At 39.7% G+C, this 27011-nt stretch overlaps 5 protein-coding genes across 8 annotated transcripts; 3 read left to right on the top strand and 2 right to left on the bottom strand.

Moving 5' to 3' along the window:
* Positions 1-396: 396 nt before the first annotated feature.
* Positions 397-8435, bottom strand: LOC135351510 (uncharacterized). 3 transcript variants are annotated; one of them, XM_064550518.1, is made up of 8 exons: positions 8288-8434; positions 5109-5169; positions 3378-3841; positions 3099-3327; positions 2769-3041; positions 2586-2701; positions 2273-2331; positions 397-562 (listed from the first exon to the last, which is right to left on the bottom strand). In XM_064550518.1, exons 1-8 carry the CDS (start codon positions 8291-8293, stop codon positions 556-558), a joined length of 1215 nt encoding a protein of 404 aa, XP_064406588.1. In that variant the 5' UTR covers positions 8294-8434; the 3' UTR covers positions 397-555. The 3 variants fall into 3 exon arrangements, with proteins under 3 accessions (XP_064406588.1, XP_064406604.1, XP_064406596.1); XM_064550534.1 differs by lacking the exon at positions 2769-3041 and having other exon boundaries at positions 8288-8435; XM_064550526.1 differs by lacking the exon at positions 2273-2331.
* Positions 8436-8446: 11 nt separating this feature from the next.
* On the top strand, positions 8447-12218 carry LOC135351144 (uncharacterized). Its single transcript, XM_064550082.1, has 14 exons — positions 8447-9100; positions 9159-9381; positions 9430-9645; positions 9835-10032; positions 10123-10248; positions 10304-10335; positions 10393-10492; positions 10570-10848; positions 10895-10950; positions 10999-11067; positions 11123-11288; positions 11351-11635; positions 11762-11876; positions 11944-12218. Exons 1-14 carry the CDS (start codon positions 8534-8536, stop codon positions 12041-12043), a joined length of 2532 nt encoding a protein of 843 aa, XP_064406152.1. The 5' UTR covers positions 8447-8533; the 3' UTR covers positions 12044-12218.
* A 1322-nt stretch (positions 12219-13540) lies between these two features.
* On the top strand, positions 13541-17016 carry LOC135351466 (uncharacterized). The gene is made up of 4 exons (XM_064550468.1): positions 13541-15896; positions 15946-16168; positions 16221-16427; positions 16490-17016. Exons 1-4 carry the CDS (start codon positions 15351-15353, stop codon positions 16801-16803), a joined length of 1290 nt encoding a protein of 429 aa, XP_064406538.1. The 5' UTR covers positions 13541-15350; the 3' UTR covers positions 16804-17016.
* Positions 17017-20834: 3818 nt separating this feature from the next.
* LOC135351641 (uncharacterized) lies at positions 20835-21646 on the top strand. 2 transcript variants are annotated; one of them, XM_064550715.1, is made up of 3 exons: positions 20835-21027; positions 21089-21310; positions 21371-21646. In XM_064550715.1, the coding sequence occupies exons 1-3, from the start codon at positions 20838-20840 to the stop codon at positions 21643-21645; spliced, it is 687 nt and encodes a 228-aa protein (XP_064406785.1). In that variant the 5' UTR covers positions 20835-20837; the 3' UTR covers position 21646. The 2 variants fall into 2 exon arrangements, with proteins under 2 accessions (XP_064406785.1, XP_064406777.1); XM_064550707.1 differs by having other exon boundaries at positions 21083-21310.
* A 962-nt stretch (positions 21647-22608) lies between these two features.
* LOC135351080 (uncharacterized protein K02A2.6-like) lies at positions 22609-26932 on the bottom strand. The gene has a single exon (XM_064549996.1). It carries the CDS (start codon positions 26780-26782, stop codon positions 22790-22792), a length of 3993 nt encoding a protein of 1330 aa, XP_064406066.1. The 5' UTR covers positions 26783-26932; the 3' UTR covers positions 22609-22789.
* Positions 26933-27011: the final 79 nt, after the last annotated feature.

The following is a 27011-nucleotide window of genomic DNA, read 5'->3' as shown; positions in this document are numbered from 1 at the left end:
ACTCATGAATCGTGACAGCATCCCCTATAGTATAAATTGTACTGTCTACCCTACCACTTTTTGTCGGTGAAGTTTGTGTGAATTGGGGAACCAACTTATTTATCATTGAGAAACGACAAACAGGATGGACAGTGGTCAACTTGAGCATTGTCCTCATTGTGTCAACATACTCCATATATATAAGCTTATAGCTAACGCTGTAGTTGTATATACTAGCAAAGAGTTACTGTAACAGTATATATTTGATAGGTAAGTGTCCAATTTTTGTACGTAACTTACATGTTAAAGTCTATTTGTGTTGAGTTTGACATATAAAGTTGTCATAACTTTGTTATACTATACTATACTTTATATAGTATATAGAGTCAAAAGACCATGAAATTGAAGCCTGCAGAATGTGTATCATGGATTTAGCAATATAGAAATAGAAAATATTGAGACACAAGTCTCTACGGTCAAAAAATATTTATAGAAAAATATGCTAAATATAGGTGTAGTCATACAAATTGTTTCGTACATGAGGATTCTTTGTCCATGGAGCAAATCACAGTTTGCTCAAAGACTATTCAGGGTATGAGAGAGAGAGAGAGAGAGAGGAATTAGGATTAAAACCAAAGTCATATGCACATGCATATATATATATACATGTTAGACTCTACAATGAATTATTTACACTAATCGGTCACATGCAGCAAAAAGGTACGAACTAAAGCTTTATCCGAGTTATGGATGCTGTTGTGGTATCTTCAGAAATGTTCGTAGAATCAGTTCGCCGGCACACAGTTTCTATGAGTTAGCCTTGCACAAAAGTGCTAGCTATTAAATTTGGAGCTACAGGAGCGAGAAAATGTACTGCCAGAGCAACAGCCTTCACTGCACTTGAATTTTGAACTCTCGGCAGATTACTGATTAAAAATTTAATTGACACATGAAACGCACCTATATAATATCTATCATCATATGCAGGAGTACATGAATGAAGGAGAGTAAGCAACTACTCAGCCCATACAACCTGTTGTCTGAGTTTGTCATACTATGTGTGTAAAACATCCATATCTACGGTGGCCGTGAGAGCTACAAGTAGCTGAAATTCGAAGTAGGTAGTTGGCTTAGCTACTTAGCTTTTGAAGTAGGTATAGTTGGCCTTCGCTACTTAACTTAGCTTTCAAAGTAGGTAGTCGGTAACCTTTAAACTCTAAACAGAACATGTTCATGCCCATTTAAATGTAGCTCTAGCTCTAGCTCGTTGCTAAACGCTTGTCATGGTGTTTGTGCTGAGAGAATGTCAGCATGTAGTGCGCATGCTACAAAGCATGTAACATCCTTGCAAGATGCTGACCGAGTTGAGTTGGAAAGGTATTTAAGGAACTGTATAGTTATCCCTCCCCTCACAACAGTAAATGTAAGCCTTACATGCAGTAAGGGGTGTGCTTGTAATCTTATTAATCGCTGTGGGTGGGGGAGGATTTAACAGTACAAATTGTTCCGTTTACATCAGTGTATAAACTAGATCTTTGTCTTGCAGGTTATTACTGCTTGCTTTGAAGCACTGTATGCTGAACACAAGAACACACAGATAATAAGAAGCCGAATGAGTGAACAAATGACATTCAGTGTTTATTAGAAAATCTACAGTGTGTTTGTGATACTGTTACATGTTTCAGCTGAACCACAGTGCTTATATAGCATGTTCTCTGTGTGTGATTGCATCTAACTAGGAGCCCATAAATAAGAGAATAAGGGCTTATTATTTTATTTATGAGCTCCTGTTATAACACAGTAAATTCCGTACCCTACAGACAGTCCCCCGCCCATTTCCTCTTCTGTAATCTTAGAGCTAGAGTTTAAAGGTCACCAACTATCAACTTCAAAAGGCTGCGCTTAGCATGCTGCTAAAGCGAACTACCTACTTCAAAAGCTAAGTAGCTAAGATAAATTGAACTATACCTACTTCGAAAGCTAAGTAGCTAAGCCAACTACCTACTTTGAAAGCTAAGTTAAGTAGCCAATACCTACTTCGAAAGCTAAGTAGCTAAGCAAACTACCTACTTTGAATGTCAACTACTAGTAGCCACTCAAGTGGTTCAGTCTACAAACACACTCAAACACCAGCTAGTGTGGTTAATGACCGGTATAATTTCTTAGTTTCGCCCGCACCATATACATGGCTTTATGTCAACCAATTGCAACAAAATTTGAATTTCTTCTGTACACTAGGGTGCTTGTGGGGTTTTTGGTATAGTTACATATATAATTATAGTTATCATGATACCTTGCCATTTTTAGGACACTGTTGGGACACTTTTTAGACTTCTTGCTGTTGTTACAGTGCTATTAGAAAAGGGTAAGCAATCATAAATTAATGTCCATCATTCAGTTGGGCTGACAGAACTGACCATAATTATAATAATTATACAGAATAGCGAGGTGGCTGTAATTCAAGGCGAGTTTTGTACAGTATAGTAATTCGTGCAAAACGAAACGGCTTGAGGTGCATGCATGGGTGACCGTATATCAGAGGGCCAGCCATAATAACGAAAGTCCACTGTATATACAGACATACACAAAACTATATGCATTTTTACCTTAATTCCAACGAAGCACATTATAAGCACCATCATGACACCCATGAAAATTGATGTGGAAATTGCGACCAATATTGTAGTGGCGATATCAGCGTTATTTATTTTTCTCTCACAACCTGTTACGAATGTCAATCATTATGCATGCACCATATGCACATTTTCGCAAAGTTATATGGATCTTACTTGAAATACTCGTCTCTTTGATGACATTTATTCTTAAAATGTGATCAACCATCAATGAGAATACGAACAAGTGTGATACTGCAGCTGACTGATGAAGTTCATTAATACGTAATTTTGTGTTAAGTAGAAAAGTGGCAGTGCTGGCATTCATACCATATGACACAGAACATGTAGCATTGTTTAGACTTGTATCTCTTGACACACATCGAACAAATATTTCGCAGCTGGTAGAATTCAAGATTTCAGGAGTAAAATATTGATCACTTTGTTGCTCTATGAGTACAGTTACATAAGCATGAAAATAATCACAGCTATATAAAAGTGACTTACGTATTGTGTTTTGATATGCAGAGTCTTCGCTTAATCCCATGTCATTTCTAGCACTCAGTGACAGAGTGTACTCCTCTACTACATTCTCTGAAATATTTGAAAATAGTCCAACGCACATTCCGCCTCTGCAACTAATTCGGTCAGCCTCAACGACAGTCGGTGGTGATAGTGGACTAGTTAGATTCAGCATGTATACAAGCGAGTCCTTGAATTCCAGGCAAACTTCTTCCTGTAAAGACTCAATTAGCATGCATGCATATGCATAATGGTTGTACTAACCAACTCCATCCATGATACTTCAAGGGTCATCAAAAGGCCAAACTTATAGGTAGCAGTCACAGCAGTAATCACAGGACTATTAGGGACAGACGGTTGGAGAGTAATCACATTAACTGGTTCGGTAGTAATTGTTCCAGGGTCCCCACAATTGATACTTGCTACATTTTGAGCTTGAAGTTGAGCAATATCCACAAATAGAGCTGAAGTAAATTGTGCAAATCTTGGATCTTTCGGATTTTGCGTAACATTAAGTAACTCTACAGACACAAAAGAAGGTCCTTGACTAGACAGAATTGGGATCATTGGCAGATCAGTCGTCGAAAACGAGTAGATTCCATTTCCACCATTATATCTCCATCTTAAAATAGTCAGATCCATCCCCTTACAGAACAGTCTGACTGTTCCTGGACAGTGTTCACCAACCAGACTCCCCTCGACAGTCAGAGACACGAAAGGTGTTATACCTATACACATAATTGTCATGGTAATTATATGTGCATGGCATGCAATAGCCTCGATCCCAGGCCGAGTTTTCGCTTTTATAACGGTTAGGCGAACAACTAGGCCTGGTACTAGTTGTCTGCGCATGCGTCAATCGTTCGTCAGATTCTGACGAATGGATATTCTCGTTCACTTTCGTGACATTTATATTCGTGTACTATCGTGTACTAGAAGTCAGTTCCCGTTTTATCATTATTGGGAATGGCTCTTAGCTGAAGCTTCTCTCTTCTCTGAAGCTTAGAAAACATTATTCTGAAGACTGAACAACAAGGGAAGAGGTATAAAGCTTTGTCAAGCTTGTTAAGGTCAGATATTTTTGTGTGGGCCCTATGCTATCAAGTCTTGTTTTATGTTTGGTATTAAAGATCTAGGTAGACTATAGTATCATCATTAATATGGTGGATCAAGTGAAGAGTGTGAGCTAGAGAACTTGGTGCTGCCATCATCAGCTCGTCGACAATGACACTATAACCTGTTTAATACGAGAAATTAGATCTACACGTATTTTGAATGTCTACTTCTCTGTACACAGAGCAATGGCTACTATCCAGCTATCCCAACATTGTTCCTCTTGGCTATACTAACGGACGAGACTGGACAGTTTGAGGTAAGGGTTTAACCGTGTTTGGTTTCTTTTAATATTGTCCTATACTTACAGGACTGGAGTATGACCTGCTCGTTCGAGCGTTGCTGGGTAGCTCAGAGGCATCAAGAGAATCTACGTTTTCTCAAGCAAAGTTTAACTGAGTTACGAGTTGGGGCCTAGAATCAGAGAAGTCCAGCAGCCTGCTAAATCGTTTTGAAACGTAATTTGAAGGCATTCAATCATCTTGAAGTTGCCCTGGGTCACTGTAATCGTGCTGCAGCACAACTGGCAACTCCCCAGGCCCTTGTGAAGCAGCTCCCTATTGTGCATCTTTTGTGTACTCACTCCGTCAAATTTTCATTGTATTTGTGGTCGGCAAAAATACTTAATAAATCAATAATCGAAATTTGTACACAGAAAATGCACAGAGTAAGTATTTTTGCCGACCACAAATACAATGAAAATTTGACGCATGCGCAGACAACTAGTACCAGGCCTAGTTGTTCGCCTAACCGTTATAAAAGCGAAAACTCGGCCTGGGATCGAGGCTAGGCATGCAACATAGCAAAGAGGTCAAGCGAGGTAATGAATTGAAAGTCTAAAATTGTATACAATCTTAATAGGAGGAAATGATATTAACTGACCTTTCACTATAAGAAAACATAGGATCAGCATGTGTAGTACACACTGGAAGTGCACAGCAGTCTGTAAATGGCACATTCATTTATATAGTAAAACTACATGCATGCATGTGTGAATAATTAGTATAAGTGCTACCGTATAGCGGGTAATTTTCGTGGGGTAAAATATTCGTTATTTTCGTGGGCAGGCTGGCCTCCACGAAATTTTAACGTAGGCGTGGCTTATCGGAACGTAGTGCAGCCACGAGACTAAACGAAATTTTTACTCACGAAAACCACCGTTTCTCGAGTTGAACAAATTTTTTACCCCACGAAACTTAACCCGCTACACGGTATTTATCTTGCCAGTGCTTGTTATATGAATCCCTTTTTCACTCTTAACCATTTTCTATAATCGTTTATTACAGCCGAGAAAGAAGGCTTACTTAACCCAGAGATAAAGTAAGGAAAGGGATTGGCAACGGTCGAAAAAATGTGACTATCCATGATGCGCTACGTCATCGACTTTTTTCATCTTTTGTAGCCTCCATTTATAGCTAAAGGTAAAAAAACATGCTTTAGGAAATCAAAATCAAGAATTTATGCAGCCTAGTTGATCAACAGAGACACAACAAAACAAGATATGTAGGTAAAACATCATAGGCTTACAGCAGTGCTTCTTAAAAGGGGCACAAACTAATATAACACTTTCTCGTCTTTTACAGCCTCCATTTTAGCATTTTTGGTAAAAAACATACAAAAGAGATTTAACCAAGGAAATGTATGCAGGCCAGTTTGTCAACATAGACACAAATAAGCAGGATCTGTAGGCAAAACATCATTTGGCTATGGCAGTGCTTCTTAAAAGGGGGCACAGACTAATAATAACTAGTTTTCAAGCTCTAGAGCACCACAGTCAATTCTTCCACGCTTGGACTTCACTTTAAATAAAGCACAGGACACGTGTATAGCCTTACTATACGCAATTCTAAAGTCTCGTGAGACTAATAACTAACTAAAAGTAATATTACTCCGTTTCGCGGGCGTTTTGCCGGGAAATAATGCGCATCAAGGATGGTTCAGAGGAAATCAATATGAAATCAATGTGAAATGATCACGTGAGTTACTCCCGTTGCCAATCCCTCTATTACTCTATCTCTGCTTAACCCTAACCCTCCAGCTGTTGACAAGAAAACCAGAGAGTGTTCAGTAATAAAAAAGCCTACAATCTAACTTTTAATAGAGACCAGTAAGGATCACTTCAGCTGCAAATATGATCTACCTCGAATAAAAGTCGCGTGTAGAGCTAGTCGACGTGCAAGCAACAAGTTCAAACTTCTTAGCTTTTCCTCGCTTTTTATAACGATAACGAAGTTTTAACTCGAAATCTGCACTATTAAAAACTGTTGTGTAGAGGCTATCCATGCTGTAAACTGCATGTAAACGCAGTGCCATGGCATCCAAGTGAGTAGACTCACATCATCACACAACTACACCGCGCGCCTCGGAATAAACTAACTGTGAAGTCAGTTTCCAGATAATTTGTGGCATGATCTCTGCAGCTAGAGATATTTATATTGACAGTTTGATCAGAGCCGCTATTGGTGGATCCTTTCTATGTGGGGGGCGGTGTGTACTTGAACATTGAAATTATGCATGAAAAAGCTAGCACCTATGAACCTATGTGCACCTATGAACCCACCCACTTTTACTCGCACTCGTAATAATAATAGTGTGCTGCGGCCACTGATAACCGTTTAGCCCACAATGTTTATCTATATACTGGGTATATATATGGGTTCAACATGTGCATGTCATGGGATTTTCCCAGGGAAGCCCCCTGTTGCTGCTTGTATACTCTGTATTGAAGAGTTGCACACACAATGTGAATGCTAATGAATCACTATTACATGTATATACCATTATCAACAACAACCACCATCTCAACTGATAGTGTTGCATATAATTATAATTATGTGCGCGCATATTATTATAATTATCTGCTAAGAATGATGGATGGAAAATTGAAATAACAAATAATACCAAGAGCTAGTCTCGAATACCCGCCTCAACCTAAAAGCTTGAGTCTGGTCAAACTCACATTGAGGTTTGGTTCAAGTGTGTCCAGGAATTTCTTGGACATTTAATTGACCACAAGTGGGTGTGGAACATGAATAAAATTATAGTCTACATGAAATCATTATAGCTAACCGCCACGCAGCATGGATTGTTACTAGTAGAAGAATTAGCCCCTGACAGAAGGCGACGTAGATGGATAGAGTTGTAAGGATGTGATACTAGAACTCTCCAGACTAGCAACAGGACCTTTGGAACACCTTGTCGAAATTAACAGCCTAAATGCTCATTTATGTGAATGTGACCGTCGACCATGGTTTCATGGCCCTCTAGCTCTGTGCAATGATGGCTTCAAGCTCAGTGTTTTTCTTGTAGGCTTTCAACTCCTAGCCTTAATTGATACACTGTCTGATATAGCCCTCTGTGTACGTGTATGTTCTGTCCCTAACATGCGGTGGCTTTATCACTATGCTTGTGGGCGTGTAGCCCACTTGACTTTGCTGACTGTGCAGAACAAAGTTCATATGTGAGTTTGACCAGACTCAAGCTTTTAGGTTGAGGCGGGTATTCGAGACTAACCAAGAGCAATATAGGGGCGTATAACTATAGGCAGAGGAGGCTCTTGCCTCCTGAACTATTATGTCATGTGAATCACCTCACTACTGCTTTTAATAGCTCTGGCTAGCTAACTCTGCCAGAGCAGAAAAGGAGCTCAATCTCACTGCCTTCTTCAAACTTAAGCTTGCTGATGAAGAAAAGATATGAAAAGAGCAGGTTATAGAGCGGTTACTATACTATTTACCGCTCGTGGCTTCCGGTGATGCTTTTTTCCGGGTGCAAGCGCCCTGGTCAGCCTCCTTTCTGTAGTTTTACGCCCCTGCTTTATTGTTTATTGTGTCACAAAAATAGATCGCCAATCTGTCCATTGCTGATTGAAACCAACTTTACCTAGACCAGGCCACAGTACACATGCAGTAACATGATGCACGACTGACTATGCATGCCAAAGACAGGCTGGGAGCCGGAGAGAGTGTGAAACAGTATGTATAAGGCGATTTATTGTATCGTAAAACAGTGACACTTTTATCATCAGATATAGGTACAAGATTGTGTCTACCGTCATTTACCTTCATTTCCAACTGTCAGGCCTGAGATATTTTGTTGTGGGTGAGTTCTGTTGGTGGCTAATAGGCTATACATGTAGATCATAGAAATTATAACGGCGTAATCATCCTATTAGTAGCAGGAAAAACATGATCATTTTAAGTCAATGCGCATGACGGCATGACTGCATGCATGTTTCATATAAAGGAGATCTATAGCTAGCTAGCAACTAACATAATAATACTCAGTTAAGTCTAAATAATAAAAGCATGATGACTCTGTACAAGCCAAGTGCAATAGATCTACTAGATCTAGTCATATTATTTTCAATAATCAATGTAGAGGTGTACTCATCATCAGTGTCTCTGACTGTTGTTAGTGTTGAAGGAGGAGTGAGTCTGGTTGGTGAACACTGTCCTGGAACTGTCAGACTGTTTTGTGAGGGAGTGGACCTTACACTGCTAGAGTGGAGGTTCTACCATGATGACAACGAGTATAAGCTCAAACACTTTGATACTGATAGTGTTAATGATACAACAAAAGTTTTTAATGACTCAACATTGGTCTCTGCATCAGTTGAACTTGTTCAGTTGTCCCAGGACAGAATTTCGAGAACCTTTGCAAATTTCTCATCAATTCTTTCTTTAAACATTCAAATACCCATTGGGATACACAATGTTTTCAGGATCAGATGTGGTGATGCACTAAACTTCAATGATACCTTAGTGAACATCTCAATAGTAGAAGAGACACTACCCAATGTCTATAATTTCAGTGTTAGCGTCAATACCTCTATCTCTACTATAGACATACTGACGGTCACTTGGAATCAATACGTAAGCTCATAACTTTGTAATGCTGCAAGTCAACTGTATTTTAATACTTTGCATGCAGGCTAAATGTTCACAATACCAAGAGGAGATCCTTTACAACGTTTCGATTGTCTTCGATAATACAAATGACAACAAAAGTGTGAGCAGTAGTGTATGTACACCAACTTGCTCTGTCCCCTTTGAAGTATTGGTGACTGGAAATGACAGGATCTATGATGCCACCCTTCAAGCTAGAAACAGCATAGGGACTAGTAATATCACTACATACAGCGGCATCATACCAGGTATTTAATAATAACCATATTTAATTAGTTTCTCATTTTCTCCCCAAGCTGGTGCTGTTGTGTGTGATACACCTTCTACTTTTATCAACGGGAACCTTAGAATTTTATTCAATGAGTTTGGTCAAAAATTTACTGAGGGGTCAGAAATTGTGCTCCAGTGTGACGATGGTCTACTTCCCAGTCACCCAAGAACAGTAACTTGTGTTAAAGTTTCAGGAAGAGGAGAGTGGGTGCCAAATCCTGCTGACCTACTTTGTGAAGAAGGTATCTTACACAAAATATAGCTACATAAGGATAATAAAATTGAAGACATGCAGAGCCCAAAATTAATTAAATGCTGTCAGAAAATTAGATTTCTAAAATTATCTCCTGGAGGAAATTCACTATTATATAATTATGTGGGTTAGGTCCCTCAATTATAATAGCGTAGTGTTTTGTAATAATGTTATGCAGGGAAATGCAGTGCTCTTCCAAAAAGACTAACCAGCAGCTTGTTACTCAAATATTCCAACACGAGCACTGGTGAAAATTTAACTATCACATTTTGGTGTGAAGAAGGATACGAGCTCATTGGACCAAATTTCATTGCCTGTAATACTAGTACGTACCAGTGGAGTTCAGACCTTGAAGACCTAAATTGTTTAGGAGAAGGTAAATGTTAGTCCAAGTCAGTCAATTCATGATCATGTCTATATTATTATAACACAAATAATTATAACATAATTATTGTTTAAACTACAGCAAATTCAAGAGTATTGATACAATCGATACTCGGTGCTGTGGGGGGAATCGCTGTTGCGATCATAGTGGTCATTCTTTTGATCGTACTGCTTAAAATGTACTCTAAACATTTCAAAACAAAAAAGAGTAAGAATGTCTTACCAACTGCATTACACTGAATTATTTTTCTACATGCATGCAGAGAGAACAAAGCCACAGCCTTCAGATGAACCGGTAAAATTGTAGACTCTATAATTATAGTGCCTCACATGATATCAATGTTGTCCACAGGAAGTCGATGAAAACCCATATGACAATCATTCTGTGAGCTACGCTATGGTGGATATTGAAGCTTCCAAAAGTAGAGCAGTGTTGGTGCCAAAGGAAAGAGGTGAAAAATAATATTCGCAAAATGAAATGTTCTTATGAATGTGCGGTACAATAATCCTTTCTTACATGCACTTACAGAAGCTGACAAGTTGTTAAATTTGGATCAGATTTTGTTACAACTGAAGACAGTACAAATAAAATGGAAAAAAATTGGGTTTGCCCTCTCCATTCCGGCAACTCACATTGAACAAGTGGAAGAACACTATAAAGACAATTCAAGTGCTGGATTGAAAGAAATGATTGACTTTTGGATGCAGAACTGCAGTGGACGACCAACATGGATGGCGCTAGCAAATGCTTTGAAATTAGTGGGTGAAGAAGAACTAGCCAAACAGTTCCTCGAGGTCTATGAAACAGGTAAATAATTAGAGTGTAATAGTTTTGAATTAATGGACAATCACAGGTAAACTTCCAGTCGTCAATGAGCCAACTTTTGATCAACTGAGACACTTCCCACAAGTAAGACATAAATTGCTATGAATAATGCATCCATGGTGAATTATTCAGATTCCTGTAAATTCCACCACTGCCACGACTGAATCAGAATATGATAGAATTTTTATCCCTCGATCACAGGTGAGTAACTTTTCAGTTATAATTATTTCACGATTTCACACATACGTGCTACCAGACACAAGGTCCAGTTTACTCTGAAGTTAGTACACTTCCCAGTCAGTCAACTGGATACTTGCTTGACCCCAAGATAGTGGACTATACAACAGTAGACTTTGAAGCCACTAAGTCAAGAGCAAGAGCCATGCCTAAACCAAAGCCAGTTCAGAAAAATGTCGCAAAGGGTATGCATAATTATGTACACACCATGTATTAATGACTGCATGCATATGGCATTATTGCATAGGCATTGAAGCTGACAAGTTAGTCGATATTGATCGAGTCTTGGTACAGTTGAAGTCAGTTCAAGGCAAATGGAGAGAGATTGGAAAGGCTCTAAATGTGCCGGAGACTCACATTGAGCAAGTGGAGCCTTATTGTGCTGGCAATGACGTTCAGGGAATCACTGAAGTGATTGACTTTTGGATGAGGAATTGTGGTGGAAAGCCAACATGGAGGGAGCTAGCCAATGCCTTAAAGAGTGTGGGACAAGAACAGCTTGCTAACTTGCTTATGGAAGTCTATGAAACAGGTGTGAGCTAACCTTATTATGTCCACAAACAATTTCTGTGCATCCATCCATTTCATTATGCATGCATAATTATAATTATAGTTATAGTTATACGTCATTTACTGATTATTTATATACTTATAATAGGTTGTCTTCCAGTTGAGCTTAATTTTGATGACATACCAGACTGTATGTACAAGCATGAGGCTTCTGTTCCCCCACCTATTCCAACCAGATCAGTTTGCTCCAAACCAGCAGAAGTGTGAGTCTATGCATTAATTAATTTTCTTGGTATTCCTTGAAATACAAACCTATTACACTACATGCAGTAACTGCAGTTATCCAGATCAATTGGCTGGTCTCCCACTTGAATGTGAAAATGCTCCACCGCTGCTCCCTCCTAAAGCTAAAAAGAGAGAATGCCTTTAACTATAGTGTTAGCGAGAAAAACATACTCAGACAACTGAAAGTGCTTTGACTTCGAATTCCAAGAATTTAGTGTTTGTCAGACATAATGTTTATAATTTACTATTCAAATATACTTTCCCAACAACCTGTTTATAGTGCGCAATCACATACACCATTCTGATTACCCAAACTCATTGCAACAAGAGATAACCCATGCAACGTTATAGGGAGCTGGCTAATCTTTTGCTGACAGCTGGTTAATATATACTGCATGTATAATATTATATAGACAGTATAATTATATACATGCACATGCACGGTAGCACCAGCCTCACAGTTTGTATGACATGCACATGAAGGCTACCTATATCATCAATTAGGACGACATAAAAGTTTGCTGATCACAATAATAATTATAAAATGCACGTATATTTCGAGGGTATAAACTTTCGCGGAATGCCCGTTAGAAAGGCTTTTGCGGATTTAATTTTTGCAGAATATTAGCCTTTTTTGCAGCATGCAATTCAGGTGTATAAATTATAATGTTTGCAATCAACGAAAACTGGAAACATTTACACCCTATATAAATATGATCAACATTATACAGCAAATGACAAATGAGTGTAATGACAGTAGTCAGTGACGTATATACGTGGAGCAGCACTCCTGATTTCTGACTGTACAGTCAGTCATACAGTTATGAATCTCGCCATATATGTACATTTTTGGAATGTTTACTATTGTGTGGCTGAGTGATTGTTGTGACGTTAACTTTCATTTCATCAAAATCATTACACTTGTTTACTTTCCAAAATAATGTTTATAGTGAATGATATATAATAGCTGGCGGTTGCATGTGGCTACTGCATGCATGGGATTGCTGTGATTGAAATAAGTCAGACTCTTGCATGGGGCAGTGCATTTGGTCGGAAAGAAAAAGGTTTATAACATGTTGATAATAATACCAACTTGAACCCAAACACCAAGTATATAGAAGAATGCGGTGAACTGTAGACCTAACACAATTTAATTGAAGTATACTCCTGGACTAGAAAAATGTGTTTATACCTTCGAGTTGCTTGAAAATGGGTGCATGTGTATTTTCTCATACACGTAGTTTTCAGAACTGATATATATTTCTAGTTTAAGTTTCGGGATACAGCAAGCAATTACGTATACGCGTACAAACAATTACAAGTTTGATATAATCTGTTTATTACAGGCCAAGAGAAGGTGCAAGTATACACTTGAAATGAGTACCGACAAAAAAAGGAACTAAAGAAGAAGAAGACGAAAAACCCTGTCATGAGATGTCTGCAATTAAATCAGGAGGGAAATAAAACTTATGAAAGGTCGCGCTCACAGACAGGTTTGTATATATATTATATAAGCTGGTTTCCCAACGAAGGACTGACTACGTGGAATAGCTGGTGCATGCTGTCGGCCATGTCGTCTCAAGGTAATCACTTGGCCTCTCTTTGCCAGCTATTTGGGAAGGGCCACGCACATTAAATGTATATTCCAGAGATTTTATTGGCCTTGACTCTTTGCGGATGTGGTGAAAATCATGAAGACTTGTGTGGTGAGTGCATGTAGAGCACTGCCCCGAAAGGAAAATTAATTTAAGAGTCTCATCCGTCTATCCCCCTCTGATGTGAATAATTCCGAAGGATTGCAGTGCACAGCTCCCGAATATCCAACAAGGGTCACTTTCTGCTCTGTCAGCATTTTTGGGTACAGTTTTGGTACGGTCTATCTAAATTTTACACTGGGCTAATTTTGTCATTGATTACACACCATATGTACTGCTTTTCTTGGTCAGTTTACGGTGATGCCATTTGGTCTAAAACCAACTCGGTATATAATCTCAATTGATATGATGCTTACTAGATTACCTTAATTTCGTGTACAGTGATACTTGGAACGAACACCTTTTTCACCTAGAACAAACATTCTCGAACTCAAGCGAGCAGGCTTGACTGTGAACACCAGCATTATTCTACATTATTTTCGAGGCACTACATTTTTTCGCAGATGGTTCAAACTAAACATTTTGCGGATCTTCTTTTCAAAGATAGAGGTTCAAATTACAGTAGAGAGAAAGTAAACCAACTTTCAAGGCTCAAGGTTCAAGGTTAATCCTCGAAAACCTCGAAAGTAACCAGCTATACAGTATTTGTCCTTGAAGCTGCTCGCATAATCCGCCAAGGCCTAGTGATTTGTACCTTTATGCGCTATAAAAGGAAATGCTTTGCTTCTCAGTATTTAGTGTTTACAAACAGTTCATAACATATTATTCACAAACTAGATCCAATTACCTGTTTACAGCGCAATCATACACTGAAACTAAATACATGTAGATAATCTATTATTAATTATGAGAATTGTTACAAACTTTCAACAGCAAGAGATAACCAACAGTTCGAATAGAAACTTATTCTTTCATATATAGATTTAGGATTGAGGGGGCTGGTTAAACATGTGATACGAATGATGCTTAAAAATATATACTATTATGATTGTGTCATTCAAAGTTGACAGAATCAACCTGTTCAAGCGCAAGTCAGCAATAATCATTTGTAAATCTCTGTTGCCAACAAACTACATGCAATTCACTAACATTTCAGAAAATTTAATAAGTTAAGAGAGATGGGCACTATATTTAAGAAATATCGCTGTTGAAGAAGGGGTGAGTCTGGTTTGTAAACACTGTCTTGGAACTGTCAGACTGTTACTTTCGTTCCCTCTTCTTCTGTCAGTGAGTGTAATTACTAATACCTTGGTATCCTTGAAATACAAGCCCATACCAGCCATATCAATTGGTTATAATTATATAATAATAGTCTCCCATTTGAATGTGAATAATATTAATAATTAATAGCTCCTTAACTAATAAATTACATGCCAAATAATTTTCGTAAAAATAATATCGCTGTATACATGCACGTGCACCCACTGACATCAATATTTTGGTCATTTTCCCCCATTTGTAACCCAACCTAGCCACACCCAATACCTTATGAATCCCTCCCCTTTTGCAAATATCGATCGGAATGTGAAGGACCCTTGATGTTTTCAACAGCCTCAAAGTACTCTTGGAAGTGCAGGACGACACCTATATCAATACATGTTGCCTATACATCCTCAGCTATCTGCCAAATAATGGACTCGTGTTTGTCGATAATTTACTATTCATAAAAACTTGTTTACAGTCTATCACATGCACCTCGGATATCATGACTGAACTTTTAATCATCCCAAAGTTTATTTATCATTCAATGCAATGCGCATACGCTGTGAACAAATACAACTTCTATAGTCGTTAAACATGATGACAAGTGTCTGCAGGCCAAATGCAGTACTAATTATCTTATTTTCAATGATAAGTGAAGAGGTGTACTCATCATCAGTGTCTCTGACTGTTGAGGGAGGAGTTAGTCTGGTTGGTGAATACTGTCCTGGAACTGTCAGACTGTTCTGTGAGGGAGTGGACCTTACACAGTTGGAGTGGAGGTTGTACCATGTTGAAAACATTAATTTTTTCAAGATCTTTTCGCCTGATAGTTTGAATGAGACAAGAAATGTATCAATTTTAGCCTCTGCATCTGTTGAACTTGTTCGAGTGTCTCAAGACAGAATTTCTAAAGTTTTTGCGAATTTCTCATCAATTCTTACTTTAGAACTTTCTCAAACAGCCATTGAGATACAAAACATTACGAGGATCAGCTGTGGTGACCCAGAAACTACCAATGACACCATGGTGAACATCTCAATAGTGAAAGAAACACTGCCCAATGTCTCTAACTTCAGTGTAAGAATCAATACATCATCTGTCCCCTCTATATTTATACTGGCTGTCACTTGGAAACAATACGTAAGTTTGTAATGCATTGGTTTTGTTGCAAGTCAAGTGCACTTTGCAGGTTGAATGTTCGCAATATCAGGAGGACATCCTTTACAATATTTCTCTTCTCTATGAAGATACAAGCTATAGCAAAAGTGTGAGCAGTAGTGTATGTACACCAACTTGCTTTGTCCCCTTTGAAGTTTCGGTGACTGGAAATGATAAGATCTATGTTGTCACCCTTCAAGCTAGAAACAGCATAGGGACTAGTAATATCACTACATACAGCGGTATCATACCAGGTATTAGATCAAATAAATCATAATCCTAATTAGATCCCCATTTCTCCCCAAGCTGGTGCTATTATGTGTGATACACCTTCTACTCCTATCAACGGGAGCCTTAGAATTTTTTTTGTTGAATCTGGTTTCACGGAGGGGTCAGAAATTTTGCTCCTGTGTGACGATAGTCTACTTCCCAGTTACCCAAGAACAGCAACTTGTGTTAAAGTTTCAGGAAGAGGAGAGTGGGTGCCTAATTCTGCTGACCTACTTTGTGAAGGTGTCTTACACAAGATAGCTTCTGAATCATGACATTATAATTATTTTTGTCTCAATGTACAGCACCCATTACTAACGAATCAGTTCACATCAATACGTCTTGTGTATCAGAGAAAGATGGCCACTCTTTATCAAATGCTGAGATTACAGGAATGAGCACAGGCATAACGTTCTTAATAGCAACCCTCCTTGGATTCCTCTCTGGACTCTTAGTGATGTACCTTTTCTCTCGTAAGAAGGCAGTGTTCTCCCCGATAGCTGAAGGACAAGCTAACATAGGACCCATTGCATCAGCTGGTCCTGTTTATGAGGAGGTGTTACCTAAAGAGGAGATTGAACTGAACACTAACCAGGCGTATGGACCATTAGGAGTATGAAAAACATGACTGTGTTACACTAATATTCCAGCCAATTATTATTATTGTGGTACATTTGACGAGTCAGATAGTATTCCATCCACTGATTTGAGCTGAATTGACCATTATCTCAATCACCCGTTTACAGTGCAATCACATACACTGAAACTAATTGTTGCCATTAACAAGAATTGTCACAAACTTTCCATACACTGAAACTAATTGTTGCCATCATTTACGAGAATTGTCACTAACTTTCAATAGCCAGAGATACCCCAATAGAAAACTTTGCTATGAGAGGCCGGCTTTACATGTGATACAGTTTTAGTTAAACTATGATTTATATAGCAAACTCAAATTAAGTTGACGAATCACTTATTCAAGAAAGTAATGAATTCTGTTTTGCCAAAAAACATTAATGCAATTCACTAACATTGATGGCTTACTCAGGTTAAGAGATGATGGGCACTGAAATTACTTAGTTTTTCTTCTTATTTTCTCGACAAATACTGGTTAATTTTGAAGCTATAAGCTGTCACAATTCTTAGGGCTAGTGTTTACAAGTGTCTCTCTGACTGTTAGGGGAGGAGTGAGTCTGGTTGGTGAACACTTTCCTTACTGTTCTGTGATGGAATGGACCTCACCATTTTGACATGGTTATACAATGAAAATGGCACAATTTATACCATCACAGCTCCTATACGTCTGATCATGAGCCTTGAGTCCCAAGCAAGACACATGCATGTAACACAGCTAGTGTTACTAATACGTAACATAACAATTATGCCAGCTTCAATGCACAAATTAGCTATAGATCTAGATCTAGTCACACTTCTCTTTTTAACTGTTTGAGATTTTGTGTACCCCAACTGACCAAAGTGCTAACTTCTACGTACCAGATGCAGCACGTTTATCCAACTATCACCCACAGATCGATGTAGAGTGATTCAATAAGTCTTTGAAGCGGAAAGCAGCCATTTTATATATAATTAACTCCGTTGTCGGCTCAGATTTGACGAAGAAAACTCTCCCAAAGCATGCAAATGTATATATAATTATGATGCCTTCATAATAATATTATGGTTACATCATTGAAAGAGAACAACCTTCAACTGAGTCGTTGGATTCTAGTTCTAGCTCTTCAACTATACAATTTTAAAGTGAAGTAATCAGGAAGCCAATGGAATGGCCAAGTGCTATAATTATGTGACACACTATTCTTATTTGTTTCATGCTGGAGAAGGGGACAGATATAATTATGTGTTTAAATTACGACTTGTTTTTTTACTTTTTTTTACCTTATAGATAGATGTACTAGTCTACTTGTTTATGTGGTTCTGATGGGTTTTGTTACCTCTTACAGTCATGGACAGCATATAAGCCTGGTGATTGGGATTTATCTTGCTGTTAAAGTCAAGCTACCAATAGCGTCCTATACCTACCCGCTCGGTGACAGCGCACAGCACATGGTTAACGTGCATATAATTATCAGCTGAGCTTCCCATGCATGCACTGTATATACTCATAATGATATCTACCTAGATCAATGGAGGATGAAGACAAAAACAGAGTGTAATACCCTGGTTATATACACACTGCATTTGTCCAGACTACCGTATATAGCGGAATGGCCTCTAAAAGCATTTCGTTAAATAAATTCGTGGTGTGTCTTCCGATATAGCTCAGGCATTTCATGGACCTACTTTTCGTGGAGGCTATAATGCCAGAAAACAAAGCCCCTCGAAAAGTTTGCTCTATGAAGTATTTGACTTCGAATTGAGTGTAAAAACGCTACAAAGAATGCATTACAGAAATGCTTCGCTTTCTAAGACAGACTAGTATTTAGTGTTTACAAACAGTGTTTACAAACAGTTCATACACTAAAACTGTAAAAACGCTACAAAGAATGCATTACAGAAATGCTTCGCTTTCTAAGACAGTAGTGTTTACAAACAGTTCATATACACTGAAACTAAATATATGTATATTATTGTTACGAGAATTGTCATAATAATTATTAAATAATAATAATAATAGCAAGAGACAGTTTGAATAGAAAACTTATACTTTCATAGAATTAGGATTGCATGAGGGGGCTGGTTATACATGTGATACACTTTTAGAAAATGATGCAATAGCTAACAGACTGCGCATGTAGGACCAGAAAGCCAGAAATCGGAAAAGGCGGAACCCTTTACTTCCGCCTTTTCCGATTTCTGGCTTTTTGGTGCTACATGCGCATGGAATTCACTAACATTGTCAGGTTGTATGGAAAAACGTTAATGAGATGATGGGCACTCTTTATTATTTAAGGCAATAATTATAGTGTATACAAGTACTCCGACTGTTGAAGAAGGAGTGAGTCTGGTTGTGGTGAATATTGTCCTGGCACTATCAGACTGTGCTATACTGTTCCCATTGAGCTCAATTTTGACGATACTATACCAATGATACCAGACTGTGTGTATACACGCATGGTACTTTCATTCCCTCTTCTTCTGAGTACGATTTGATAAAGTGGAGCTAGTGCATACCAGAGAGAGTGCCTAACTCAATTGCTGATGAAAATGATGTCAATATTTTCTTGTTGCAAAGACACTTTACTTCAGATGCTTGGGTGCTTGTTGAAAATGTATATAAGCAGAAGCTGAAGAAAATGTGCTGGACTTGCACATCATGTCACCATGACCTCAATACAGATCTGTCTATTACTTGCGAGTCTTGCTTATTGCATGTGGTACCACTTCAAGTGTGTAGGACTTACTAAACAACCCAAATTAAGGTTTATAGGAAATGCTATGCACAAGCAAAGCTATGAGATATCATCTGATTAACAGTTTATGCTTGCGTTTTTACTGACTTTGTTATTGTATAAGTATTACAGTGTATATTCCTACTTCGTGAACTGTAAGTGTGGGGGCGGAGCTATCTTCCAGACTAGGCCGCACAGGTTTGTCTTGAGGCCATGAGGGAAAGAGAGCAGCTCACCGTGAACGCAGGCTAATCGTCCCGTTGCCGGTAGTGCATGGTGAATCTAATCCATCCCGGCGCCGTTGCAGCAGCCACAGCGATACAGTATTTGATCAAATTGAGTGTAAAAACGCTTCAAAGAATGCATCACAGAAAGTGATTTTCTTTCTAACTATTGTATACAAACAGGTCATAAATATTATTCACACACTAGATCTATCCCGTATTATGACTACCTGCATGTACAGCACAACCACACTGAAACTATAAATTTATTATTGTTCCACTAATTACAAGAATTGTCACAAACTTTCAGAGATAACCCAACAGTTTGAACTAATTATTCTTTCATAGAACTGTTCAAGCATAATTAAGTGAACAAAATTTGTAAAACTCTGTTGCTACATGTCAGGTTGTATGAAAACAAGTTAAGAGATGACGGGCACTGTACATTTGATAATTTTCTTCATTCTTCTTCTCAGACTAATATTTTCAACAACTACTGGTAAGATTATTATTGGCTATGGCCTAAAAACTAACAAAATTCTTAGGGTTAGTGTTTACAAGTGTCTCTCTGGCTGTTGAAGGAAGAGTGAGTCTGGTTGGTGAACACTGTCCTGGTACTGTCAGACTGTTGTGTGAGGGAGTGGACCTCACTATTTTGACATGGTCATACAATGGAGAGGACCGGCATGTGATTCATTCATTTGCACCAGACGATACCATCACAGCTCCTATACATCTGAGCCTTGAGTCCCCTTTCCAATATGTCCAGCTAACACATGCATCACGAAGCTTGGCAGACCAGCGATTTGGTAACTTCTCTTCAGTTCTCACTGTTGAATTATCACGGCTACAGGAGCACAACGTAACTGACATCACATGTGGAGATCCAGAAATTTATCAAAGTCTCAATGTGAATGTGACCATTAAAGAACCAGAAGAATCTCAGTTGATTACAGTAAACACAACTGATAATCCAAAAGGCATTATAATTACATGGACACCATCTGTGAGTGAAGTCATATCAGTATAACAATTAACTTCAAATTCTATTAATTTAGACGGATTGCCAGACTGATTACATGATCACTGTAATTATAGCCAACTCAATAGTAACAAAGTGGGTCAATGGTACGACTTGCTCCATGAAGTGCCAAACAGTAGTGGAGCTCCCGGTTTCAAGAGGAGAGACAAGTTGCTATTTCCTCACTATTAAGGCTAGGAATACAAAGGGAGACAGTTTTTCTGTCTTCCACGATTACCTTTTATCAGGTGATGTCATGTTAAAATGAATGTAATACACATGATGAGGGTGCTTGTTAATCAGTTACAGAAGATTTGATGCTCTGTGATACTCCCGAGTCAACAGCCAATGGCAGACTAATCAATTATGATAACTCTTCATCAAACTCTCTCAGGTTGGGTACTAACGTCAGCTATCAGTGCAATGATGGACTGATTCCTAACGAGGAGAAAATAAGCACCTGTAGCAATGTTCTGGGAGAAGCAAAGTGGATTCCAGATCCTTCCCAGTTTGTGTGTAGAAAAAGAGAAGGTATATGTACTGCCCAGTATAATTATGAAATGATAACTGTTCGTTTTACTGCATCCACAGATTCTGTAAAAGAAATTTCTCTTACTATCAATCAAGTTGCTGTGATATGTACAACTGTAACATTCATTGTGGCAATGGTTTCTGGTTGTGCTGGTGGTGCTCTCTTGACATACTGGGTCATGCGTAAAAAGACAGTGTTCTCCCCGGCAGCTGAAGGACAAATAAATGTAGGACCCACTGTACCAGCTGATCCTATTTATGAGGAGGTGTCACCCAAAGAAAAGATTGAAATGAACACTAACCAAGCTTATGGACCATGCAGTGTTAACTTATAAATACAAATCGAAGACATGCTGTGTGCTGTTGCTTACTAGTGTGTATACTTATAAAATTCATCATAACCATGTAGAAAGCAAAACTATATTGAAGTTTGTGCAACTGTAATTTCTTCAGCTATTCACTCATATAAATATAACTCACATCAATTAATTGATATAGTTGCATGAGTAAACTGCACCTGAATTGTATCGCTTGTTTTTTGGAAACTCTGCACAAAGTTTGGTTAGCTAAGTTAAGTATTCTACCTCAAGTAAGATGGGAGTACTTCAGTTGTTAATGAATATTGTTTTATTGTCCTTCACTGTTGGAAAAAGCAGAGCAATGAGTAAGATTCCTTGTTTATTGTGATCAGCTACATGTAATCATGTTGCAGGTGTGTCTCTGACTGCTGAGGGAGGAGTGAGTCTCTGGTTGGTGAATACTGTCCTGGAACTGTCAGACTGTTCTGTGAGGGAGTGCAGCTAACTACTTTGCGCTAGAGTTACAATGTCACTAACAAATATCCATTCAATTTACCCTGATAGTGTGATCTCTACTCAAATTGCATTGAATTCAGCCTTCATTTCTGTTGAGTTGAGAGGAGTTTTACAGAATAACCCAATTTACGGAAACTTTTCTTCAACTCTTACTCTCGACATCTCATAGATTGTGGATCAGCACATTAATGAAATCAGATGCGGAGATCCAGCAAACTACCAGATGATCCCTATTGATATTCAGATAAGACAACAGTCGCAACCAAAAGACCCTCAACAATTCAATATTCAAACATCTGTTGAATCTTCTGCTTATATTCTGCTACTAATTTCATGGGAATCACCATGCATTTCATGATAGCACTGGCCAGGGCACTACACATATATTATTATATTTCCTTGTAGGTTTTAGTATTGTCGTAACTTAGCTAGGTCTGGACTCACCGCTAAGTTACCAACTCAGTACTGGTTTACAGTTGACAGTTTAATAGAGACTAAAAACATTGAGAACACACGTACATAAATAGTACACATAGAACAGGAAGTAAACTAAACCACAACATTCCTCCTTCCTTTAGTGAGGACTCACAAAATTAACTAATGACAAAAATCATCCAACTAATGACAAAACAATACCAATAAAATACCAGTTTCCAATCAATAACTACCATTTAGGTTCATATCGATCCACAGTCTTACGGTTACGCTTAGGGTATACTTTAATCGCAGTTGCAGGTTTTGAGACAACACCTTGACTAGGGACGTCGACAGGTGGTTCTACACCAACTTCAGGTGACGGGGAGCTGTTTCCAGGAGTACTATCAGCTTGAGGTGCATACGGTGTGGTCAATTCGTCAGGAAGAATTGCATTCGGAATAGGGACCTCTTCTGGCTCGGTAGGTTCGTCTACTGTTCGGTTCCGAACCTGGTCCACATGACACCTTCGCACTTGACCATTCTGCATCTTCGCTCGAAACGATACTGGTCCTGTCTTTTCCTGTATCACACCCGGTAACCAACGATTTCCTGACTGGTAATTTCTGTCATACACCAGATCTCCGGGCTCAAAACTTCTTTCGCGAGCACGGTTGTCGTGTTGTTTCACCTGTTTTGCTTGTTGACGTTCAACTCTCTCTGCTGTGTTCGGTTTAAGCAGATCTAGACGAGATCGTGGTCGACGACCTAACAAAAGTTCACTTGGGGATTGTCCAGTGGTTGACTGTGCAGTTAACCTGTAAGCAAATAACACCGTTGCAAGTCTACTGCGCATCGAACCTTTTGTTTCCTTCTTAAGTCCCTTCTTAACTACTTGCACTGCTCGTTCAGCCAGGCCATTTGTAGAGGGGTGATAAGGGGCAGACAGAATTTGGTTGATACCATTTTTCTTCAGGAATCCTTTGAATTCTGCACTAGTGAAACATGTGCCATTGTCAGACACAACACACTCTGGTAGGCCAAATTGAGAAAACAAAAACCGTAGTTCTTCGATCACTACTCGGGATGTCGAGCCAGATGTTGGAATTGCTTCAATCCATTTTGAATGGGCATCAATGATAATCAAAAACATTTGTCCGTGAATGGGACCAGCATAATCGATATGCAATCTGGCCCACGGGCGTGTAGGCCAAGCCCAAGGATGGAGTGGGGCAACAGGTGGTTTTGACTGTTGTTGTTGACAGGGAATGCAATCTTGTACCGTCTCTTCGACGTCTTTCGAAATACCAGGCCACCACACATACATACGCGATAGTCCTTTCATGCGAGTGGTGCCAGGATGTCCTTCGTGCAGTTGTACGAGCACATCACCTCGGTAGGTCTTGGGTACCACCACACGATTTCCCCACAGCAAGCAACCATCATGTACTGAAAGTTCTTCTCGTCGCTCATAAAAGGGCATTAGACTGGTTTCCATGGCGGAACGGTGTGGCCATCCTTGTTGCACATACTGGTGAATAGTAGAGAGTTCTGGGTCTCGTCTGGTAGCCTCTTTGATATGTGCAGCCGTGATCGGTGAGGAATCGAGATGTTCCAGTAAGAGCACCAGTTCTGGTGGTGTTCGGTCATCAGGAACAGTGTCAGTTAAGGGCAGACGACTCAAAGCATCTGCGTTACCGTGAGCTGTAGTGTTTCGGAACTTCAGCTCGTACTCGTACATCGACAGTGCCAATGACCATCGACGAATCCTTGCGGAGGCTTGTAATGAGGTTGGTTTCTGTCCACTCAGCAGGCTCAATAACGGTTTGTGATCCGTAATTAGAGTGAATTTTCGACCAAATAGGTATGCATAGAATTTCTTTACTCCGAAAACACAGGACAGTCCTTCCTTTTCAAGTTGCGAGTAATTTCTTTCAGCCGAATTCAAAGTCCTAGAAGCATAGGCTATCGGTCTCTCGGTACCATCAGGCATTTGGTGAGCAAGTACGGCTCCAATTCCGTATGCAGAGGCATCGCAGGCCAGAACAATAGGTAATTGGGGGTTGTAATGAGCTAACAGATTTGTTGATGTCAGCAGCTGTTTCGACCTGTTAAAAGCAAGTTCTTGCTCAGATGACCATTCCCATGGCACATCTTTGTTTAACAGCTTGTACAATGGTGTTAAGCGAGTGGCTAGATTCGGTAGGAACTTCCCATAATAAGAAATCAATCCAATGTAGGACCTCAGTTCCGTCACATTGGTAGGGGTAGGTGCTTGCTGGACAGCACGGACTTTCTCAGGTAAGGGTCGGATACCCTTAGCGTCAACCAGGTGACCCAAAAACTCGACAGATGGAGCCATGAACGTGCACTTGCCTCGTTTGGCTCGCAAACCAGCTTCGGATAGGCGTTTCAACACTTCCTCGAGTGATTTCAGGTTCTCCGCTTCGGTTGCACTAGAGATCAAAATGTCGTCCAAATACACCACTACCCCAGCAATACCCTGTAGCAGGGTCTCCATGGTCTTCTGAAAAATGCCAGGGGCTGATGACACTCCAAAAGGTAATCTCGTGTATTGGAACAACCCTTTTAGGGTGTTGATTACCACATAGTTCTGAGATTGGGTGTCAAGCTTTAACTGTTGATAAGCTTGTGTCAGATCTAATTTAGTAAAGATCTTTCCGTCAGCCAGGGTTGAAAATAAATCTTCCACCTTCGGCAGGGGGTAACGATGGAGTTTAGAAACGGGGTTAACTGTCATTCGGAAATCGCCACATATTCTCACACTCGTTCGATCACTCTTTAACACTGCCACAATTGGTGCGGCCCATTCAGCATAGTCCACGGGCTTCAGAGTGCCTTCCTGAACCAGCCTCTCCAGTTCCTCTTCAACTTTCGTTCGCATAGCATATGGAAGACGTCTGGCTTTGTTAAAACGGGGAACAGCATCAGCGTCCACTACAAGGGAGGCTTCTTGTCCCTGGTACGTACCCAGTCCTTTCTGGAACACATCGGGGTACTTGGCCAGTAAGTCCTGTAAACCTGGAGCTTGGGTATAGTGAATGTTAGACCAATTCAACTTAATAGCATTTAGCCAGTTCCTGCCAAACAACAAAGGTCCATTCCCTTGAACAACAACAAGAGGTAAGGTCACCTTTTTGTTATCATACACAACCTCAACATCAAAACTTCCCATTACTACAAGGGGTTCCTTTGAGTAGGTCTGTAAGTTGATATCAGATGGGTCTAAGCTCCTCCCTGGCCACAACTGTTTGTACTGTGACTCTGATACTAGAGATACTGAGGCACCTGTGTCTAGTTCCATACACACAGTAGTACCCTCTATACTCACGGGTACTTTTATTGGGGGCTGGTAGATCCTGTGGATTCCTCCAACTTCTTCTACCATCAGCAGGAAGTCTTCGTCATCTGATTCTCCAGACTCTCTTGCTTGGTTTATTCCAGCCCTTTTCTTATACTTGTCATGTCGAGGGAACTTCTTCGGGTTTGGGCGTCCCTTGGCAGCTCGACACATCTTTTGCAAGTGTCCCACTTTATGACATCCTCTACACACAAAGTCCTTGTACGGGCAGTCATTTCCACTGTGACTCGTCTTGCCACATCGATAACACTTCGAGTTAGTTTTAATCGGTTTCGGCGTCTGTTTCTGGACGTAATGTACTCCTTCTTTATGGGATTCGCTTCCCATCTCACGAAGGTTCTTCTCTGCAGTCTCAGAACCTTGAGCAATCTGAATAGCCGTAGCCAATGTCAGCTCTCGTTCTGCTAGCAGCTTCTTCTGTATGTAGGTGTCCTTGACTCCCCACACTAGCCTGTCACGTAGCACTTTGTCCAATGCAGCACCGTAATTACAAAATTCGGCTAGCTTCCTCAGCGCAGCTACATAGTCAGCAATAGACTCTCCTTCTTTCTTCGCTCTAGAGTTGAATCGGAAACGTTGCATGACTTCGGTAGGCCTCGGACTGTAGTGTGCAGTAAGCACTTCCACCAGCTCCTCAAATCTTTTCTCTGCAGGCCTTGCTGGTGCAATTAGACTTCGCAGCAGATTGTAGGCACTACGGCCCACTACGGCGAGAAAAGTAGCTCTCTTCTTCACAGCACTACCATCTCCAGTGATATCATTCGCAACAAAAAACTGTTCGAGTCTCTCCACATACTGCGGCCATTCCTCCAACGCTGGATCGAATTGCTCGAGGTGCCCAAGCAGTCCTGTAGCCATCATAGAGTTCTAACTCCTTGTCGCCAATTTATGTCGTAACTTAGCTAGGTCTGGACTCACCGCTAAGTTACCAACTCAGTACTGGTTTACAGTTGACAGTTTAATAGAGACTAAAAACATTGAGAACACACGTACATAAATAGTACACATAGAACAGGAAGTAAACTAAACCACAACAAGTATGCCCTAATTATGGACAGCAAAACCGCTATGAGGTCACCCTAAATGGGAG

Source organism: Halichondria panicea, chromosome 1, assembly GCF_963675165.1.
Source record: "Halichondria panicea chromosome 1, odHalPani1.1, whole genome shotgun sequence".
Classification (NCBI taxonomy): Eukaryota; Metazoa; Porifera; class Demospongiae; order Suberitida; family Halichondriidae; genus Halichondria; species Halichondria panicea.
Note: the sequence above shows the minus strand (reverse complement) of the source record. Positions and strands in the feature narration are given on the sequence as shown.

Bases quoted from the DNA above. Each gene is read 5' to 3' on its own strand.
- LOC135351510 (XM_064550518.1), bottom strand. The intron at 3,842-5,108 runs GTCAGTTAATAT...TTATGTGTATAG, and splicing joins ATGTTTTCTTATAGTGAAAG to GTATAACACCTTTCGTGTCT. The intron at 2,332-2,585 runs GTAAAAATGCAT...CTTTTCTAATAG, and splicing joins TGTGCTTCGTTGGAATTAAG to CACTGTAACAACAGCAAGAA.
- LOC135351144 (XM_064550082.1), top strand. From the start codon at position 8,534: ATGATGACTCTGTACAAGCCAAGTGCAATAGATCTACTAGATCTAGTC. The intron at 9,101-9,158 runs GTAAGCTCATAA...CTTTGCATGCAG, and splicing joins CGGTCACTTGGAATCAATAC to GCTAAATGTTCACAATACCA. The intron at 10,849-10,894 runs GTAAATAATTAG...GGACAATCACAG, and splicing joins CCTCGAGGTCTATGAAACAG to GTAAACTTCCAGTCGTCAAT.
- LOC135351466 (XM_064550468.1), top strand. From the start codon at position 15,351: ATGATGACAAGTGTCTGCAGGCCAAATGCAGTACTAATTATCTTATTT. The intron at 15,897-15,945 runs GTAAGTTTGTAA...TGCACTTTGCAG, and splicing joins CTGTCACTTGGAAACAATAC to GTTGAATGTTCGCAATATCA. The intron at 16,169-16,220 runs GTATTAGATCAA...TTTCTCCCCAAG, and splicing joins ATACAGCGGTATCATACCAG to CTGGTGCTATTATGTGTGAT.
- LOC135351641 (XM_064550707.1), top strand. From the start codon at position 20,838: ATGATCACTGTAATTATAGCCAACTCAATAGTAACAAAGTGGGTCAAT. The intron at 21,028-21,082 runs GTGATGTCATGT...CTTGTTAATCAG, and splicing joins CCACGATTACCTTTTATCAG to TTACAGAAGATTTGATGCTC. The intron at 21,311-21,370 runs GTATATGTACTG...CTGCATCCACAG, and splicing joins TGTGTGTAGAAAAAGAGAAG to ATTCTGTAAAAGAAATTTCT.
- LOC135351080 (XM_064549996.1), bottom strand. From the start codon at position 26,782: ATGATGGCTACAGGACTGCTTGGGCACCTCGAGCAATTCGATCCAGCG.